At 38.8% G+C, this 20,115-nt stretch overlaps 1 protein-coding gene across 1 annotated transcript in view; it reads left to right on the top strand.

Moving 5' to 3' along the window:
- Window positions 1-20,115, top strand: part of LOC126263309 (dynein intermediate chain 2, ciliary) — a 196,700-nt gene that overhangs the window by 135,216 nt on the left and 41,369 nt on the right. The window contains exon 7 of the mRNA XM_049960398.1: window positions 16,262-16,490. Coding sequence (XP_049816355.1) covers window positions 16,262-16,490 — 229 coding nt within the window. The remainder of the gene's footprint in view (window positions 1-16,261; window positions 16,491-20,115) is intronic.

The raw sequence follows: 20,115 nt of genomic DNA, 5'->3' as shown, positions 1-20,115 counted from the left end.
AAATGTAATTACTGAAATATTATAGATGTGTTTGTGGCTGTGACTGCATGGCCCAGCTATGTGACAGGTGCGGGGGAGTCAATGTGTTTGCACAGAACTGAGGTTTACCACCATTCTGCACATTATGTTACTGTCAAGAAGCTGTGCTTAGTTTGTGCATGCTCCTACGTGTTGTAGCAAGTAACTTTGTGTTGTTACTCTTTGTTTTTCTGTTCTGTCAAGTTTGTTCATTCTGTTTGACATTAATAATACCAAATTGGGTTGCTGCGATACATGAAAACTCTAAACAGAAACCTAATTATATTTCTTTCAAAGCTTCAAAAATAAATGATCAGTAGGTTCAGCTCTGTAGAAGAAGTGGTGGCAGTAACATAAAAAAATGTTATCTGTATCATCACTTTAAAGATGATGGTTATATATAGGATCTCTAGGGCAATTTATTGAAGCTTCCGTAATTGAAAATCTTCAAGCAGGCTGCAGTGCATACATTGTGCTCTATCAAAGCCACATCTACTGCTGAAGAATTAATAGAAGAATTAATAGAAGGATAGCTCATGAAATTCATAAACGTTCACTTAACACACTAGCTTCACTGTCACCAAGGAAGAAAAAAGTGGAATAAAGCAAAGGAACAGAAAAGGGCCATATCTGGGATGAAATTAAGAACTTGAGAAAAAAAAAAAAAAAACATTAAATATCCACTTAAATATTTTAAATAGTTAAATACAGGTCTAATACCAAACAAATGATTACAACACAACATCTACATACTTTTTTCATTGGTAAAGCCATGATTAGTGATATTTACTCCAAGTTAAATGAAACCTTGGATGATGTCTATCTTTCTCATTCAAAGCCATTGATTATAGGTTGTGAGGGAGCCAATATGAAGAAAAATGTGACTCATCATTGACATATCATCCACAATGTGTTCCAAAAAGATTTACAAGACTATGGTGAAAATGCTCCATACATGATTTTGCTTCTCTATAATTTTTTTGATGGCCAAACATCTCATTGGGAAGACTTTGAAAAACTACAGTCAGATATGAAACTCCCAAGTCATCAGTTTATGGAACTTGCTTCCCCTATATGGCTGAAATTAGAACCAGCTGGAGAGAGACTCTTAGAACTATCGTCAGCTGTTGAAAACTACTTTCTTCATTTCATACCCCAGCGCAAAAGCAGGTTGATTGGTTCTCTGAAATACAAGAATATTGTTATACTATTAAAAGACAAAATTACCGAAGCAGAAATTATATTTGATTGTGCAGGAGCTCTTACATCTTCAAGATTCATTGTTTTCTTTCAGTGCATCTAATCTATAAGGAATGCAAAACCTCGTCAGAACACTCATGAATCAATTTTGTGTTAGTAGTGCTTCTTTGAGTCATCTTGCTTTTCACTGAAAAACATAGTTTTCAACACTAGAGAAAGTGAATATCTCAAGAAGCTAAGTGACAAGAAACATCCTATATGCCCATGAAAGCTAGAAAGCACTATGTATCTGCTTGTGCACATAATTTGGAGAAGTCCTCTTTGGATAAACTTTCATTGTGGTATCTTCGATGTTTGCAGTCTGCAAAGAGGATGAAAGAAGATTCTCACTAAAACATACACTAGTTGATACAGTGAACAAGCACTAGTTGATGAATGGAAACTATTGACGTTAGACGAAGAAATATCAGACAGTGACAAAAACCTAGTGGATGTTAATTGAAGTCAGTTTTTTGAGAAGACATCTACTGCTGGAAAAGAGAAGTACGTTACAGTTACAGAAATTGTGAAGGCTGCACTTGCACTTGCACTTTCCCATTGTCAGGGGAACATCTTAAATGAAGACACTGCAAATATGTGTGAAGCAATGTTGAATGCTCATTTGACTGTAAAAGATGCTGTGGTGAATGTGTTTGAGGAAAAGGCTCACTTTGTAATCATCACTCAGGAACTTCTTCAATTGGGGCAAACAGCTGATGTCTGATATAAGCTTGCGGCAACACTGATTTGCCATAACATTTCTGGCGTACCAAAATCTCTTTGGGGCCAAGGCGGCCATTATGTTCTGTCTATGTGATACTTTTGATGTGTAATGACGTATATCTGGAGTGTGACAATAAATGTGCTCATTGTTTTAACAAGTGGATCAACAGGTTGTTATTTACAATGATAAGGACCCAAGATTTCCCACAAGCTGTACTCTTGATGTGAGAAGAGAGTGGCTGAGGAAAAACTGAGGAAACAAGAAAAAGAAAAATTGTTGCAAACAACTATAAAGAGTAAGTTTGAAAAAGAAAAAAGTGAATATTGAACACAGTGAACAGGCACTGAAGAAAATGAAACAGGAAGAAAAAGAAAGAAGACTGACATTGACAGATTATTGCATGATGTAAACAAGTGCTTAAAAGAAGCATTAAATAAAAATGAACTAGTGTGGCCCACGAGATCTTAGAAAGTGCTGTGAAATCTAGGGAACAAGAAGTGAAGAAAATTAGAGATGTAGACAAGGTACAGCAATCAGTTGACAAATGAAAAAATAGTGTTATAACAACAAATTTTTCAAATTAGCAAAAACAGTGAACTAATTTTGTAAAGGAAGGTAGATGATTTTCTACATTACATTTAAAAATTAAATGTTGTTCACATTTTGTATGTATTATTCTGAAAATGGTGCCATATAGCTGCCCTTTAAGGCCTTTTCTAGTTTGAGGTATGTTTGTGCTGAATAGGAGTGTTACAGTGTATTATACTAAAGTACACTGATGTTCCTGATTTATTATTATTATTATTATTACTGTTGCTGTTATTACATGTAATTTTATAATAGTTTTATATGTTGATTAAAATTAAAACAATAAATAGGTGTGAGTTAGCTGGCTGTGGGGAGGTTGGAGGGCAGATAAAAAAAATGTGATTTGATTCGTTCTTTCCTAATGAGACATTTGAGTCATTATTTATTCTTTTTTATGTCCAAGTCAGTAAAGCCAGTTTTGGTAATCAAAATTATCAGTAAGTCAGTAATTTTACTCTTGGGTTTGGTTTCCATCTCAAACTCAGGAGAGTTGATAGCATAAAATCATAGTTGACATGCAAGTTGCCTTCAGATCAGGCCCAGGTAACTTAGACGCAGGGGCAATGTTGCCCTATATACTCTCTGTAACTGATGATCATTGTACTGCATTCTAAATTCTTGCTGGTCTTTATGGTTAGAATGAAACATAATGAATCAGAGAGTTTATGGTAATCCAGTTGATGACCTTGAAAACAAATTATTGATCTTCGTAGTTGATAAATTTTCATTTAAAATGGTGATTTAATCTCGAGACATCATTAATTTGCACTTACCTTTCACCACTGCAGGTGAGTTGTAAGCATGAGTCATTAGTAATAAGAGACTCAGGGCAGAACCCTGAGGGACTCAATCATGAATAAGCCCCCATTGTGATGCATTAGATATTAATGACTTGCACTCTACCTCTTCCAAATTTATTTTCTGTTGGTTATTTTATCAAATTTCCTTCGGAACCACTGATACTACAGAGCTTTCTGTAATAGACTGCTTTGCAAAATTTAAAGACTAGATAGATAAAATAACATGTTAACATGGAAATGAATGAAAGTACAGGAGCTTGTTGCCAGAGGTCTTCCAGTCATGCACAGAAAGTTGGACAGTAAATGGCATGAGGTCATCGTGACTATATCACCAAATGGGGCTACCCCCACAACATGTGACAGTTGACAGAATAGGAAAATACCGTGTATCAATCAGTGAGCAGTTATGGTGCACTTTGATGGTGTTCATCATTAAAACAAGGCCCGGAGACAACATCTGGATGATTTCACATGGGGAAAAATGATCAGGAAACTGGAAGAAGGACAAAATGTGACGATTGTAGCCCAGGAGTTTGATATTGCTCACAGCATTGATTCACGCACATGGGAAGCACTTCAAACCAGCGGTACTGGTGCTCAAAGGAGAAGAGGTGGTGAACCGTGGTCAACTACAGTAGCAGATGACCTCTATATTGTGCAACAGCCAAGAAGGGACCCACATCAAACAGCAGTGCAGTTACAACTACGTTTAAAGGACTGCAATCATGCTCCACAGTGGCACAGCAGCTGCATCGTGGGGTGGTGGTCTCTCTGCTGTGTGATCAGTATGTTGTGTTCTATTGACACCCATACAACTCCAAGAGCATAGGGACTGGTCAGATGATGAGTGGGGTTGTGTGCTCTTCTTGGATGACAGCAGATTCAGTCTGAGTAGTGATTCTGGACATACCCTCACATTGTGAGTTAGTTACTTTAATGTTACATGAATCATTTGCATTATACATCTTAATGATCCAGAATGAGTCATTTTACCTTCACAGCAGGTGTTAATTTGTAAATACAATTACATGCTGGACATTTATAAGTGTTAAAAAAAAGAAGTAAAAACAGATTTGAGTTAGTAATTCCTACTCACTACCTTTTAAACATTACAGTAACAGAAATTCTTCTTCAGGAAAGAAGGAGCTCTCAAGCAGAAAATTTTCCAGTTTGTTTTCAAATTTTGCTTTTCTGTCAGTCAGATTTTTTCATGACTAAGTAAGTGATCAAAACTTTTTGTTGGGCATTGTGAACCCCTTTTTGTGCTAAAGACAACCTTAATGTGAAATAATGAATATCATTTTTCCTTCTGGTATAGTCAGTATGTACATCATTGTTCCTTTTGAACTACAGTGGATTATTTACAACAAACTTCATGAGGGAATGAATATACTGTGAAGCAGAAGTCAGAATGCCCAGCTCCTTAAACAGATGTTTATAAAATGATCATGGGCGAGCACCACATATTATTCTTACAGTATGTATTTAAGGAATGAAGACTTTCTTTCTTAAAAAGGTACCTCTGAGCATTATTCCATATGACATTATCGAAAGAAAATACACTCCTGGAAATTGAAATAAGAACACCGTGAATTGATTGTCCCAGGAAGGGGAAACTTTATTGACACATTCCTGGGGTCAGATACATCACATGATCACACTGACAGAACCACAGGCACATAGACACAGGCAACAGAGCATGCACAATGTCGGCACTAGTACAGTGTATATCCACCTTTCGCAGCAATGCAGGCTGCTATTCTCCCATGGAGACGATCGTAGAGATGCTGGATGTAGTCCTGTGGAACGGCTTGCCATGCCATTTCCACCTGGCACCTCAGTTGGACCAGCGTTCGTGCTGGACGTGCAGACCGCGTGAGACGACGCTTCATCCAGTCCCAAACATGCTCAATGGGGGACAGATCCGGAGATCTTGCTGGCCAGGGTAGTTGACTTACACCTTCTAGAGCACGTTGGGTGGCACGGGATACATGCGGACGTGCATTGTCCTGTTGGAACAGCAAGTTCCCTTGCCGGTCTAGGAATGGTAGAACGACGGGTTCGATGACGGTTTGGATGTACCGTGCACTATTCAGTGTCCCCTCGACGATCACCAGTGGTGTACGGCCAGTGTAGGAGATCGCTCCCCACACCATGATGCCGGGTGTTGGCCCTGTGCGCCTCGGTCGTATGCAGTCCTGATTGTGGCGCTCACCTGCACGGCGCCAAACATGCATACGACCATCATTGGCACCAAGGCAGAAGCGACTCTCATCGCTGAAGACGACACGTCTCCATTCGTCCCTCCATTCACGCCTGTCGCGACACCACTGGAGGCGGGCTGCACGATGTTGGGGCGTGAGCGGAAGAAGGCCTAACGGTGTGCGGGACCATAGCCCAGCTTCATGGAGACGGTTGCGAATGGTCCTCGCCGATACCCCAGGAGCAACAGTGTCCCTAATTTGCTGGGAAGTGGTGGTGCGGTCCCCTACGGCACTGCGTAGGATCCTACGGTCTTGGCGTGCATCCGTGCGTCGCTGCGGTCCGGTCCCAGGTCGACGGGCACGTGCACCTTCCGCCGACCACTGGCGACAACATCGATGTACTGTGGAGACCTCACGCCCCACGTGTTGAGCAATTCGGCGGTACGTCCACCCGGCCTCCCGCATGCCCACTATACGCCCTTGCTCAAAGTCCGTCAACTGCACATACGGTTCACGTCCACGCTGTCGCGGCGTGCTACCAGTGTTAAAGACTGCGATGGAGCTCCGTATGCCACGGCAAACTGGCTGACACTGACGGCGGCGGTGCACAAATGCTGCGCAGCTAGCGCCATTCGACGGCCAACACCGCGGTTCCTGGTGTGTCCGCTGTGCCGTGCGTGTGATCATTGCTTGTACAGCCCTCTCGCAGTGTCCGGAGCAAGTATGGTGGGTCTGACACACCGGTGTCAATGTGTTCTTTTTTCCATTTCCAGGAGTGTATGTAAAATATATCAACTTACTCGTTTGTCTCTCCCAATGATTTCCAATGGTTCTAAGTGCAAATGTGGATGAACTAAGTTGAACACCTAAGACTTTTGAAGTTTCCATCCCATTTATTTTTTCCTCACCATGTGTTACACTTATTGTTGGTATAGTACCCCTCTATGTGCAGAACTGGTTATGTTGCGTCTGTTTAAAATTGAGAGTGAGACTATTCGCAGAAAACTAGTCAATGATACATTTAACACCTTGTTTACTATTTATTTTGTTGGCATATGTATGCTTGGGTCGATTACAATACTAATGCCATCTGCAAAAAGAACTTATTCTGCTTGTTGTATATTAGACTGAAGACCATTTACACATTATGAGGAACAATAGTGGATGTAAGATTGACCCTTGGGGAATGCCATATGTGATTTCCACCCAGTCAGAATAATATCCTCAGACTACATTGGTTCAATTACTAAGAACAATATCTGCATACTGTTGGTTAGATATGACATTATCCGTTGGTTGGCTATACTACCACTCCCATAAAATTTCAGTTTATCTAGGAGACTATTGTGATTCACACAGTCATTTTCCTTAGATAAGGCGCAGAAAATAACTTTTTTGTTATTTAATAGTTGTAAAATTTGGAAAGTGACCATGTAAATGGGATTCTCAACAGAGCAACTCTTCTTAAATCCAAACTGCAATTTGTTGAGGACATTATTGTTGTTCAGGTGAGATATTTTCTAGAAAACATCACCTTCTCAAAAATTCTAGAAAATGACATCAGCAGAGAAACAGATCAACAGTTACTGACATCTCTCTTGTCACCTTTCTTAAAGACAATTTTAGCAACAGCATATTTTAGTCTCTCTGGAGAAATGTGTTGAGTTAGTGATGCATCACACACTTCAGATAAGATGAGGCTTATTACATGGGAACAAATCTTTAGTACTCTGTAAGAAACACCATCGAATCCAGATGAGCTATTATTTTTGAGAGCATATATAATTTTCTTAATTTCTGAAGGAGAAATGGTGATACATTTGTATGACTAAATTTTATGAGACAACATTCTACTGTGAATTTTCTCTTTAACTATTTGTCCTTTTTTTTGCTGTATTTAAGAAATGATTATTAAATAAATTTTCTACCTGTGACTCATCATTTATAGCCCTTTCTTTATGTTCAATAGTTATGTTGTCCTATTCTGTGGCTTGCTGTCGTGCTTCTCATTTCATTACCTTCCATATAGTCTTAAGTCTACATCTACATCTATGTGACTAGTCTGCAGTGCTCACATAAGGGCCTGACAGAGGGTTCTTTTAACCATCTTCAAACTATTTCGCTACCTCTCCACTCTTTAACAATGTGTGGAAAAAATGAACACTTAAATCTTTCTGGATAAGCTCTGATTTCTCTTTTTTTTTTTTTATCATGGTCATTTCTCCATATCTAGATTGGCGACAAAATATTTTCACATTCAGATCAGAAAGTTGGTGATTGAAATTTTCTGAAAAGATCTCACCACAAGGGAAAACATCTCTTTTTTAACAATTACCACCCCTACTCATTTATCATATCCATGACACTCTTTTTCTTTATTTTGAGATAATACAAAACAAGCTGGCCATCTTTGGACTTTTTCAATGTTCGCAGTCAATCCTATCCAGTAAGGATACTGCACAGCAGTACTCTAGCAGAAGACAAAAAAGCATAGTGTAGTCATGTTGCACCTTCTAAGTTTTCTGCCAATGAAACACAGTCTTTGGTTTGCTTCTCCACAATATTATCTATGTGATCATTCCAGTTTAAGTTGTTCATAATTGTAGTCAAATTGGCAGGCTGTGATGTTGTGTGTAATTTATCATGTAACTGAAACTTAACAGTTTTCTTTTTGTACTTGTGAATGACCCCATGCTTTTCCTTATCCAGAGAAAATTGCTATACAAAGTCCTAATCAAAAAGGCTATGATGTTCTCATTATTATGCACGCAACAGATATGTTGACAAACACGTTTTTTAAACCACAAGTCTTTAAAACTAAGAAATGTTATTACTTTGTTCCAAAGTCTACATCGCAATACCACCATCACTCCTTTTTTAATATGTTTCCAAACAATTTGATTGTAAATTTATGATGATGGGTTCAAGGCTTATATCCATCATCACTTCCCTGTAAAATTATTCTTCCTGAAGCTTTTCAGCATGCTGCACAGACTGTGCCCACACTACAGGTGGGATGTTGCCTATTGCCTCATGCACAAGTGATCAGTGAATGTTATCATGATTTTTTTTCTCCCCCCCCCCCCCCCCCAAGTGGCCATGAAATCCCCAAACCACCTTCCCTACCCTGTGTCTCCTACCCTTGTAACCGCCCCCGGTGTAAAACCTGTCCCATGCACCCTCCCACCACCACCTACTGCAGTCCTGTAACCCGGAAGGTGTACACGATCAAAGGCAGAGCCATGTGTGAAAGCACCCACATGATTTACCAACTGATCTGCCTACACTGTGAAGCTTTCTATGTGGGAATGACCAGCAACAAACTGTCCATTCGCATGAATGGACACAGGCAGACAGTGTTTGTTGGTAATGAGGATCACCCTGTGGCTAAACATGCCTTGGTGCACGGCCAGCACATCTTGGCACAGTGTTACACCGTCCAGGTTATCTGGATACTTCCCACTAACACCAACCTGTCAGAACTCCGGAGATGGGAACTTACCCTTCAGTATATCCTCTCTTCCCGTTACCCACCAGGCCTCAACCTCCACTAATTTCAAGTTGCCGCCACTCATACCTCACCTGTCATTCAACAACATCTTTGCCTCTGTACTTCCGCCTCGACTGACATCTCTGCCCAAACTCTTTGCCTTTACAAATGTCTGCTTGTGTCTGTATATGTGCGGATGGATATGTGTGTGTGTGTGAGTGTATACCTGTTTTTTTTCCCCCTAAGGTAAGTCTTTCCGCTCCCGGGATTGGAATGACTCCTTACCCTCTCCCTTAAAACCCACATCTTTTCGTCTTTCCCTCTCCTTCCCTCTTTCCTGATGAGGCAACAGTTTGTTGCGAAAGCTTGAATTTTGTGTTTGTGTTTGTTTGTATGTCTATCAACATGCCAACACTTTCGTTTGGAAAGTTACATCATCTTTGTTTTTAGATATAATTACTTAATTGAATGTACATGAGCGATTCAAATATTTTTGAGAGTATTGGCACAGTAGAAACTGGTCAGTAATTCTGGGGGAGTAATTTATCACCCTTTTGGGTATATGAGGATGACTTTTGAGATTTCAAGTGAATCCGGAAATACTCCATACTCTAAACATTTATTAAAAATAAAACTTAGTGGCTCACTTATCAAGTGAACTGTTCTTTTAACAGCATGATTGGACATCCAGTAGCAGTCCATATTTATGGAATTGGATGATTTGGGAACAGTTTTACAGACCTCATCAGGTGTGATTTTTTCCCAGTGAAATAAAGGTTCTTAGGGCAGCTGAGGACCGAATAGATCCCTTGCGGAAGTATCTGAGGTCTTAATTATATCTCCTAGTTGCCTGACTGACATGACAAACTAGTCATTCAGATATCATGAATCAAGCCGAGTTTGGCATGCCTGGCTGGAAGAATTATTGTGTCTAATAACTTCCCATGCTGCCCTGCACTTATTTGGAGCACCTTCTGTGTACGCTTTTTATTCCTAAGGTATTCATTGTAAGTCCTACTCCTATCCTCCTCCCCTTGATTATCCTCATTTTCATGCATTTGATACAATACAAGCACATTTTCTCTAATTTCTGCCAATTCTTTTGTATACCAGTTGATTTTTGTGTTTTTATGGTTAGGTCTACCTGGGGAACTAACTTTTATTAGTAGGGAACACAAATACCATAAGTCTCTGTATTTTATAAAGAGATCATCAGAACCTTTTTCAACTCCAGATTTTCCTGTTTGACACCCATAAGTAGAGTCCTATTTTGTGTTCATGTTACTAAACTTGTCAGTAAACAACATAATGTGTTCCTCTCTCTGACCTCTCATCCAAGCCACTTTAGATTTATTGTAATAAGTTGTATGCTTGTGTTAAACTGTTAAAAGCAAAGGATCATGATCTGCAAAAACTCCAACAGTCAGACTAACCACATATTTTTCTCTATGTAAATTACAATAATATTGTCTAGACATGTATCATTGCGAGTAGAAGACGTGTTTGTGCACCGAGCGAGGTGGCGCAGTGGTTAGCACACTGGACTCGCATTCGGGAGGACGACAGTTCAATCCCGCGTCCGGCCATCCTGATTTAGGTTTTCTGTGATTTCCCTAAATCGTTCCAGGCAAATGCCGGGATGGTTCCTTTGAAAGGGCACGGCCGACTTCCTTCCCCATCCTTCCCTGATCCGATGAGACCGATGACCTCGCTGTTTGGTCTCTTCCCCCAAACAACCCAACCCCAACCCGTGTTTGTGCAAATGCTGGTTTAAGGATCTTAAAATATTCAATAATGTTCTAGTCTTGTTGCTTTCAGTCTGCCATTTCAGTATTAAAATCTCCACTGATAATGACTTTTGTTTTAAGTTTAAGGTGTTTCGTAGACATTAACTCAAACTGTTCAAAAAATACATTTATATCTCAATTTGGAGACCTATACGGGCTAACAATTATTACATTTTCTTCACTTAGGCTCATACAACTAAATTTAGCATTTATTTCTGAACAATACAGTGTCACATCTGGTTTTGAAAATTTTAGCCTATTCTTAATGTAAATCCCAGCTCCACCATTTTTTTCCCTTTTTCCTACACATCATGTCAGCTACTACATGTCCTTGAGGAATGAAACTGTCAATTTCATTTTCTGTTAGCCAATGTTCTGCCCCACATGTCACATCTACAATCTTAATGTTACAAAAATGTTCCAATTCTAATTTCTCCTACAAGAGAACTGACCTGCAGCAATGTAAACATTTGATCATTGTTTTCTTTCTCAGTTGTACAATTGCGTGATATGTCTGAATTATAAGAAACGCAGCTGCAGTAATGTTTACCTCCAGTAAAACAGCATTTTTTTCATCACTCTTGATAGAAGTCGGTGCTGAAGTTAATGCACTTTTGTCTTTCAGTGGTATAATTAGTGCATTAGTGCATTGCAGTGTGTTTGTTTTCAAATGAGCCATTTCGATGATCTTACTGCTAACAAATGCCTTTCCCAGTCTGCTGATGTGAAAACCAAGTGTTGTATGGATCATTTCCATAGTGTGCTTATGTCAACGTATGTTGCATTTTTAAAGTCCCAGCATAGATTTTGCTTTGCTTTACCTGTTTCTTTTCCCCTTCCTTATTCACACAAGACCAATTGTGTATGTCGTGACAGTGGGGTATAGAAAATATGGTCACATTCATATTTCTAAATTTGTGCAGCCTCCATTTAAGGGTTTGGTATGAGATCTTTTGCCTAATTTTTTGTTGTGTCATTAGTACCCGCAAGAAAGACAGAAAAATCATTACAATTTAATCTGAGTGTTTTTTGTGGCTGACTGTTGCTGCCTTGAGATCTGCTCCTGGTTTTATCATGCTGTTGATCCTGTGTTTACATATACTTCTCAATTCAGAGGCTATTCCTCACCCTTGGCTATCAATGTAGATGTCAATTTTATACGTAGGCCTACTTTTTGCAGTATGATTACTGTTACTTAGTCTGTAGTACAGGTACAGTGTCATCTTGGATTATATTTTCCACATCATTTTTTGTGCCAGCAAGAAATGGAAATAACGGAGAAGGATTCTGAAAGTCGGTACATGTATCTTGTTCACATTCCTGTTATGTTGGTTGTTTTTCCATGGTGGAATATGTTCCTATCTTGTCTCGTTTGCACCATCTTCGATCTTGTCATGTGGTATCACATTGTTCACAGCTTTTGCATAGTTCGTATTAGAAAGTATTTGAGATCTGTTGACATTCACTAAATTTCCCAATTCTGCAGAGTCTTCAGTAGTTTTCACTTTATGTCTGCTATTTTTATACGACTTGTTTGTTTCGGAGTTGTTTGAACTATATTGAGGAAGATTTGTCGAGTTTTGCTTCGACAGTGGTTCAAGTTTTTCATTCTGAAGTTTTGAGATACTCGTTCTTAATTCACCAATAACTAATTGCAGGCTTGAAATACATTCTTTAAGCTTTGTGATTTCATCTGTACGTGTTGTTTACACATGCTTTTTCATTGCCCAATTCACAATTTTTTGTGATGAAACTTTAGGTACTTTCACTTAGGCCATCATCTTGTAACTTCATCAGCAAATGCCAAACTGAAAGGCAACATACAGACACCATTTCTTCTCAGATTCATAATTTTTGTATACCTAATAACAGATATATCTTTAGAGGGTAAACACATTAAATATATGACATGGAAACTACAAAGAACCCTCCCCATTCCCCTCTTTTATTCTTGTAGATCTCATCAGTGAAGTCCATGGACTATTAACTCCTCCTATGGTTACAATGCACTAATGATGATTTCACCATTTGTACCCCATAGAGAAGATGGTAATTTTTCAAAATATAAAAATCTATTTTTACAGATAAAGATTTCCTTGATCCTTAGTCATCTTCCTCAGTGTTGACTTCCATCTTACTGATGACTATCTCCATATTTATTTTCATTTTAATATCTTTAACAAACAGTTGTCATACTCTCCCCATGTAATTCCCTTTCATACAGTATAAAACTTTTTACCAACACATATACTGATTTGCTACACAACCAGACTCACCACTGCCTTCAGTTGTCATAATTAAGCCACCATACAAGTCACAATTACATGGTTGTTCCATCACAGGCACAGAAAAATATTATGAATCACCTTATGATAACAATGTGTTAAATCTCTTGTCGAATGTACTAGGCTGGTCCAAAATGAAGTCAATAACTTTTTGATTAGTGGTAAGTGTTTCACATGTTTTACCCTGAAATTAAGCACAGTCTATGCTCTACTCTCCTCACACTAGCCAGAGTAGGTTTTTGTCATCTTCCCATCCTATGCACCATCCTGGTTAGATCTCATTTCTTTGTCAATCATCATATATACTCAACATTAACAACAGTGCAAAGCTTTTCCTATGCCTGTTCCACCACTATTTTTCTGTTACCATTAGTGGTACAATAAGAAAAAATTAGGGAAACAGACTTTTGCGTGGTGACCTTTGTGATAACAGTCTTCATGTAGTCACCTCTCAGCACTTAGTGTCAGCATCATGATCACTGTGCAATCAGCGGAAATAGACGAAAAGCACAGAATGTGCTAAGAATTTTAATCCTTCCTGTCAGTACCAGTGTCTAAACATGGTCCAAGTAAAAACTTTCCCCACAGAAAATATTTAATTTTTGCCACTAACTGGCTGACCTTCTTTTCACAACATTTTACTTCTCACATCTCTTACTTTACCATCATTCTCCAACTCATTCATATTGATTTTTTAAAATAACAGAAGGAGTAAAAATAACAAGTCACTGTATAGCTGGTTGATAGGCATTTAAAAAAATGAGTGAAAACATTGCTAAGCTTTCAAACAAGTCTTTCTTGTACTTGTGTGTATTCAAGTGTGTGTATGTGTACTTTGTTAGCTCTGAAGAAGAGTTCATCTGAAAATTTAGAAACATTTTCCATCTTGTTTGTATACCTATCAACTACTCTGTGCCTCAGCTGTGTGGTGATCTGTTATCTTTACTCCTGCCATTATTTATATTTCACCAAGGACTTCCCATTACCATATTTATGTTTCCTTATATCATCTTTTTTTATTTTCTTTTCCATTCTGTGAGTCATCTTATTTCATTTCTATCCTTAAACTTCTGATCCATGATTTTCTTCCTCTTTCTGTTCTCTCTGTCATGCTAAATTTCGTCATATTTACACTTACAGCTCCAGTATATTTGTTTATTATCTCTTGACTTGTCGATTCACCATCTTGTAATTTCTGCTTTCTTAAGTTTTCATATATCATTAGTTGCTGCCATCTGATTGCTGATATTCCTCTTGTCCTATCCTAGTGTGTCTCAATTTGCCCCAGGCCTGACTAGCATTCCTGTTAATTCCTGAATATTAGTAAATATTAGTGCCAGAGTTGTTGAGAAACAACTGTAATCACTAGAATCTAACAAATCTCCAGGGTCCAATGCTATCCCTATCATATGCTGTATCAAATTTGTGGCTAAATTACCCCCTGTTTTAACTGCAGTCTGCTGTAGATCCTACAAACAAAAAACTGTGCTTAGTAGTTGGAAGAAATTACAGGTCACACCCATCTACGAGAAGGGTAGTAGAAGTGATCCACAAAACTACCATCCAATATCCTTGACATCAATTTGTTGTAGAATCTTACAACTTATTCTGAGCTCAAACATAATGAGGTATCTTGCACAGAATGACCTCCTCAATGCAAACCTGCATGGATTTCAAAAACATTGATCATGTGAAACCCAACTCACACTTTTTTTCACATGACATACTAAAAGCTTTGGGTCATGGTAACCATGTAAATGCAGTATTTCTTGATTTCTGAAAAGCATTTTACTCACTACCACACCTATGATTATTGTCAAAAGAACAATCATGCAGGGTGTCAAGTGAAATTTGTGACTGCATTGAGGACTTTTTGGTATGGAGGACACAGTATGCTGTCTTGGTTGGAGAGTCATCATCAAATGTAGAAGTAACTTAGGGTGCACCCCAGGGAAGTGTGGTGGGACCCTTGTGGGATCCTGAAAACATCTATCATGTGTAGTCCAATTTGCACTTTTCTCACAAGAAATCCTGAAAGCCATGGCTGAAAGCAGTCAGATAGATGCAGTGTTTCTTGATTTCCAAAAATAATTTGACTCAGCACTACACCTACACTTATTACCAAAAGTAGATTTGTATAGTAAATCAAGCAAAGCTTGTGACTGGATTGTGGATTTTGATAATGAAGTACTCTCTGTAAGAAACTGCAAAATTATCCACTCGGATCTTGATTAGATTTCAAAGTGGTGCAAAGATTTGCAGTTTGCTTTAAATGTTCAGAAATGTAAAATTGTGCACTTCACAAAACTAAAAAAGTTAGTATCCTATGAGTACTACATCAAAAAATTAGAACTGAAATCAGTGAAGTCATACAAATAGAGAGATATAACAATTTGTAGGGATATGAAATGAAACAGTCACATAAGCTCAGTTGCAGGTAAAGCAGATGGTAGCCTTTGTCCATTACTAGAACACAAAGGAAATTCAATTAGTGTAAGATTACTTACAAATCACTGATGTGACCCACCTTAAAGTACTGCTCATGTGTGTGGGACTCATACTAAATAGCACTAACAGAAGTGTATTGAACATTAGCAGAGAAGAGCAGCACAAATGGTCATAGGTTTGTTAGACCCATGGGAGAGTGTCACAGATGTACCGAAGAACCTGAACTGGCAAATGCATGAACACAGACACAAACTATCCTAAGAAATCCTACTTACAAAGTTTCAAGAACCAGCTTTAAAAAGTGAATTAAGGGATATATTCCAGTTCTCTATGTATTGCTCCTGTAGTAGGGACCATGAAGACAAGATTAGACTAATTACAGCATGCACAGTGGTGTTGAAATGATCATTCTTCCTACATTCCATAAGTTATGGAACAGGAAGATGCCATAATAACTGGTACAATGGGAAGTACCCTCTGCCACACAATTCAGAGTCATTTGCAAAGTATGGACATAAATATGTATGTACAGGCCTGCCACCTGGTAGCTGGAAGTTTTTAGATTTTCTGGTTGTAGTTAATTTTTGTAATATCTTCATGTGAGTTTCTTCACTTTGTCTTTAATATTAAACAATTGTTTTTGTCATTTAAGATGTTCCAATGATTTATTTGTTTCAGGGTGTGGTACTGCAATAGCTTTTCATCCAAAGGAGCCTTTAATTTTTTTGGTTGGCAGTGAAGATGGGCAAATTTACAAATGCAGTACTGCATACTCTTCCCTATTCTTGGCAACGTATGAAGCACATCATATGGCAGTGTATAAAATAGATTTCAATAAATACTGTCCAGATATTTTTGCTTCATGTAGTGCTGATTGGAGAGTAAAGATATGGGAAGATAATAGGAGGTAAGCAATGACAATCGTCTCTCTCTTGATAAGCAGTGTGCCCATTAGAAAAAAAAATATGTTTATACACTAAATTTACAGTAGAAAAGTTATAGAACCAGGAACAATAAGAAGTGTTCTCCCAAGCCCACAAACTGTTTATCTGATATTTACATCACTGCACATACTATAATTTTTTTCCCTGTACAGGGTGGTCAGAAACAATCTAAAAAGCTTATAAGGGTGTTCCAGGTTGTTGTGAAATGAAAAGAAAGAAAGAAAGAAAAATCAATATTTTTTGGTGTTTTTGAGTTATTTACACTGAAGTTAGCCAATCACAAATTTAAGCACTTGCATCAACTAAAATGTGGTAATGCACAGAAGTCTGTGGATCTGTGAGTTACTTCTTGTTCAAATGCTCATTATCACTTAAAATGAAACATTTTCAGAATTATAAATTTAAGCTAGATGAGCAAAAGCGACATTAGTTCAGTCTGAGGAAACCAAACAAAGAAAATGTTTGGCAACACTTTCTCTGGCAAGCAGCTTGAATGTGCACACACAGCAACCTGAATGGGTTAATTTCAATGCTAAATAACTTAGAAACAATGCAACATATAAAATTATTCTCTTAACGATTATTTCTCAGTACACCCTCCCGTATAATGCCCTTAAAAGCTTTACACACTCTTTCTGACCACCACTCATGTTCAGAAAGAAACAGAACACCTTGAATGACTAAAGATAGGACGTTCATATTTGCAGTACATTTACATTTGTATGTTCCATAGAAATGATCAGCATTTCAGTCACTTCAGTGCATAGTAGGCACATGGTCTGCCATGGGCCCTGATAACCTGTTCCATATGTGATGGCATTGATGCGTATAAGGTGCAAATGGTGTCCTGTGGTATAGTCATCCATGCTGCTTTCATCTGGTTCCAGAGTTCGTCTGTGGTGGTTGGCATTGGTTCACAGTGCTGCACCACCATTTCACCATACCCTATTGTTTTTGATTGGTGACTAGTCTGGAGATCTGGCATGCCAGGGCAAAAGTCTTACATCCTGTGACATCAAGAAGGCTCATTTTCATGCAGCAACATGTGGCTGTGCATTATCTTACTGAAAAATGGCTTCTGGGGTATTGTGCAGAAAGGGTATTACTACGGGTCGCAGGATGTCATTCGCGTTCAAACTGGTCAAAGTGCTCTGGACACACACCAACTGTAATTTGTAGTTGTATCCAATAGCACCGTACACCATAAGGTCTTGAGCTGGCACTGTATGTCTTGTGTGAATGTGTCTCTGTGACGCCACTCCAGCTGTCTGTGGCAGACTAAAATGAGTCCATCATTTTCAAACAAACAGAAATTAGATTTGTCTGAAAACACTATCTGATGCCATTCCTGTCCCAAGTGTACTGTCTAGCACATTTCTGCACATTCGTCAAAGGTAGGTGGGGAACTGGACAATGCACACACAGCCCATGCCATAATAAACTGCGTTGGACTACCACCAATTGTGTGCAGTGTGTTACAGTGTTCCACTGTTGAACCAGAGTTGAGGAGTTTGTGTTTCTGACCTACAATGCTATGTGGATGAGGTGTCAATTTTCTCTAAGGGTATTGTGGGTGGTGTGACCTGACTGATCTTGTCACATTCTACGGCCTTCCATGAAACATTCTGCACTGCCGAAACTCTTCGTCCCACGTACGAAGCAATTTCCTGGATGTATGCATCACATTTTCTCATTCCAGTAATGCACCCTCTTTCAAACTCACTGATTTGATGGTACAGTTCATGCATATGTCCGTGAGACATCCTGCATGTCTGCTCAGGTCACACTGATCCATTACCTTGGGTTTTTAATGACAATGAGAGCCACTGGCACATTTTACCAGTAGGTGGTGTTGTACTGCAATATCAATGTTGACCTCAAACCTGTGGGCCGATGTGGGTCAAATGCTAATCATTTCTGTAGAACATACTAATGTACATGTTCTGTGAATATGAATATCCTTTCTCTAATAGTTCAAGGTGTTCTGCTTTTTTCTGAACATAAGTATATAACATTCATAATAATCTGACTCTTACATTCCTTATTGCCTTCTACCAAATACCAATTAGAACAGGTTTTTTAAGGCAAGTTTAACTGATGCAAATATTTTCCATGATTATTCCACATTCCTTGAAAAGTAGTTTATCCCAAAAATTGTAATACTTTAAACAACTCCTGAAGGCTTGCATGCTAAAGAATTTACTTATTTTGTTTTCTCAACACCTGGAGTGTGAGCTACAATATGTCCAAAATAAAAGTTGACCCATTCCATAACAAACATACTATAATTTTATTGTTTCCACTCAACCAATCTTCCATTCACATGAAGGACTGGTTAACTGTTACAGTTCCAATTGTTTATTTCAAGTGGTGTGAATATCATTTCATCATTCTGTAAGTTATTCAATGAAAGCATGCTGTATTCTGTGGACGAATAAGCATTTATAGTTGACGTTACATCCATAGTGGTTCAATTCAAGAACGTTTATGAAAATTTTATGAAAAATTTCCACACTCCAGTGAGAGTAATGTTCAGAAGTTGATAACAAAGTGGCAATCCAGTGGCAGTGTGTCGAGTTCTACATATTTTTGTATCCTGTTGTGGATGATGCAAGCTTGTAGCTCATCAAGAGATTTGCCCAGATAATCAATAACAATAGAACTTGATTACTAACACAGAGAGTATACAATAACATTTGGTTCTGGATAGGAATAAAAATGATTTTGGAATGAGTGCAACTGAAAGATCACGCTGATCTGATGAAAGTTTGTCACTAACACAGTAACAGTATTGGAGGTACAAGGTGAGTAGACAATCTGTCACAGTAAAGGAGACACTGCCATAGACAAGATCTGTTTGTGTGGTGCTGGTGATGTCCTAGGTAGGTTCCAATGGGCTTGTACTATGCTCTGATGAATTACTTCTGGAACCTCAGATGTACAGTTTTGATGTCAGGATTGTGACTGGAACTTGCACTGGCTGACAAGCTGCTAGGTGACATTGTGTAAAGCTTCCCAGGCAAGGAGTATGAGGAAGTTGTGAAGTATCACATGGCTCATGGAGGCAAGCTGCTACCAGCAAGAGCAACACAGTATACAGCAGATCTGTTGCCCGCATGTACTGAAGCAGCTATCTTAGGCAATTTGGGCTGCAGTTGAGTAGTAGGCACCTCAACAAGATGGCAACCCCCAGCGCTCTATTGTGTGGTGTGCGGCTGTATGGTAAGTTGCCAGCCAGATGTCAAATTCCTCTTCCTGACTAAGGTAATGGTGGAGTCTTCTCACTGCATAGACAGTCACTGTGCTTTAGATGGCAGCCAAGGATACAGCATTCCTCTTCACAACAGAGGAGATGGTGAAGCCATTTTGGAGAAGTGGACCTGAGAATAAACAGGAATCAGGCAAGGTCACTGTCGAGAAAAGTGATTGAGTCACTGAAGACAGTGTGACCTGTCGTGGCCAGGCTTACTGCAAAACTTTGAGGACCAGAGAAAAGGAGGGCCAGGGAAGTTGATCTAAGGGCCCTGAGATGGTGCTCTGAAGATAAAAGGCGGACACTCTGCAGAGTGAAGTAGACCATGGAGCATG

Source organism: Schistocerca nitens, chromosome 6 (genome assembly GCF_023898315.1).
Source record: "Schistocerca nitens isolate TAMUIC-IGC-003100 chromosome 6, iqSchNite1.1, whole genome shotgun sequence".
In the NCBI taxonomy this organism is placed as follows: Eukaryota; Metazoa; Arthropoda; class Insecta; order Orthoptera; family Acrididae; genus Schistocerca; species Schistocerca nitens.
Note: the sequence above shows the minus strand (reverse complement) of the source record. Positions and strands in the feature narration are given on the sequence as shown.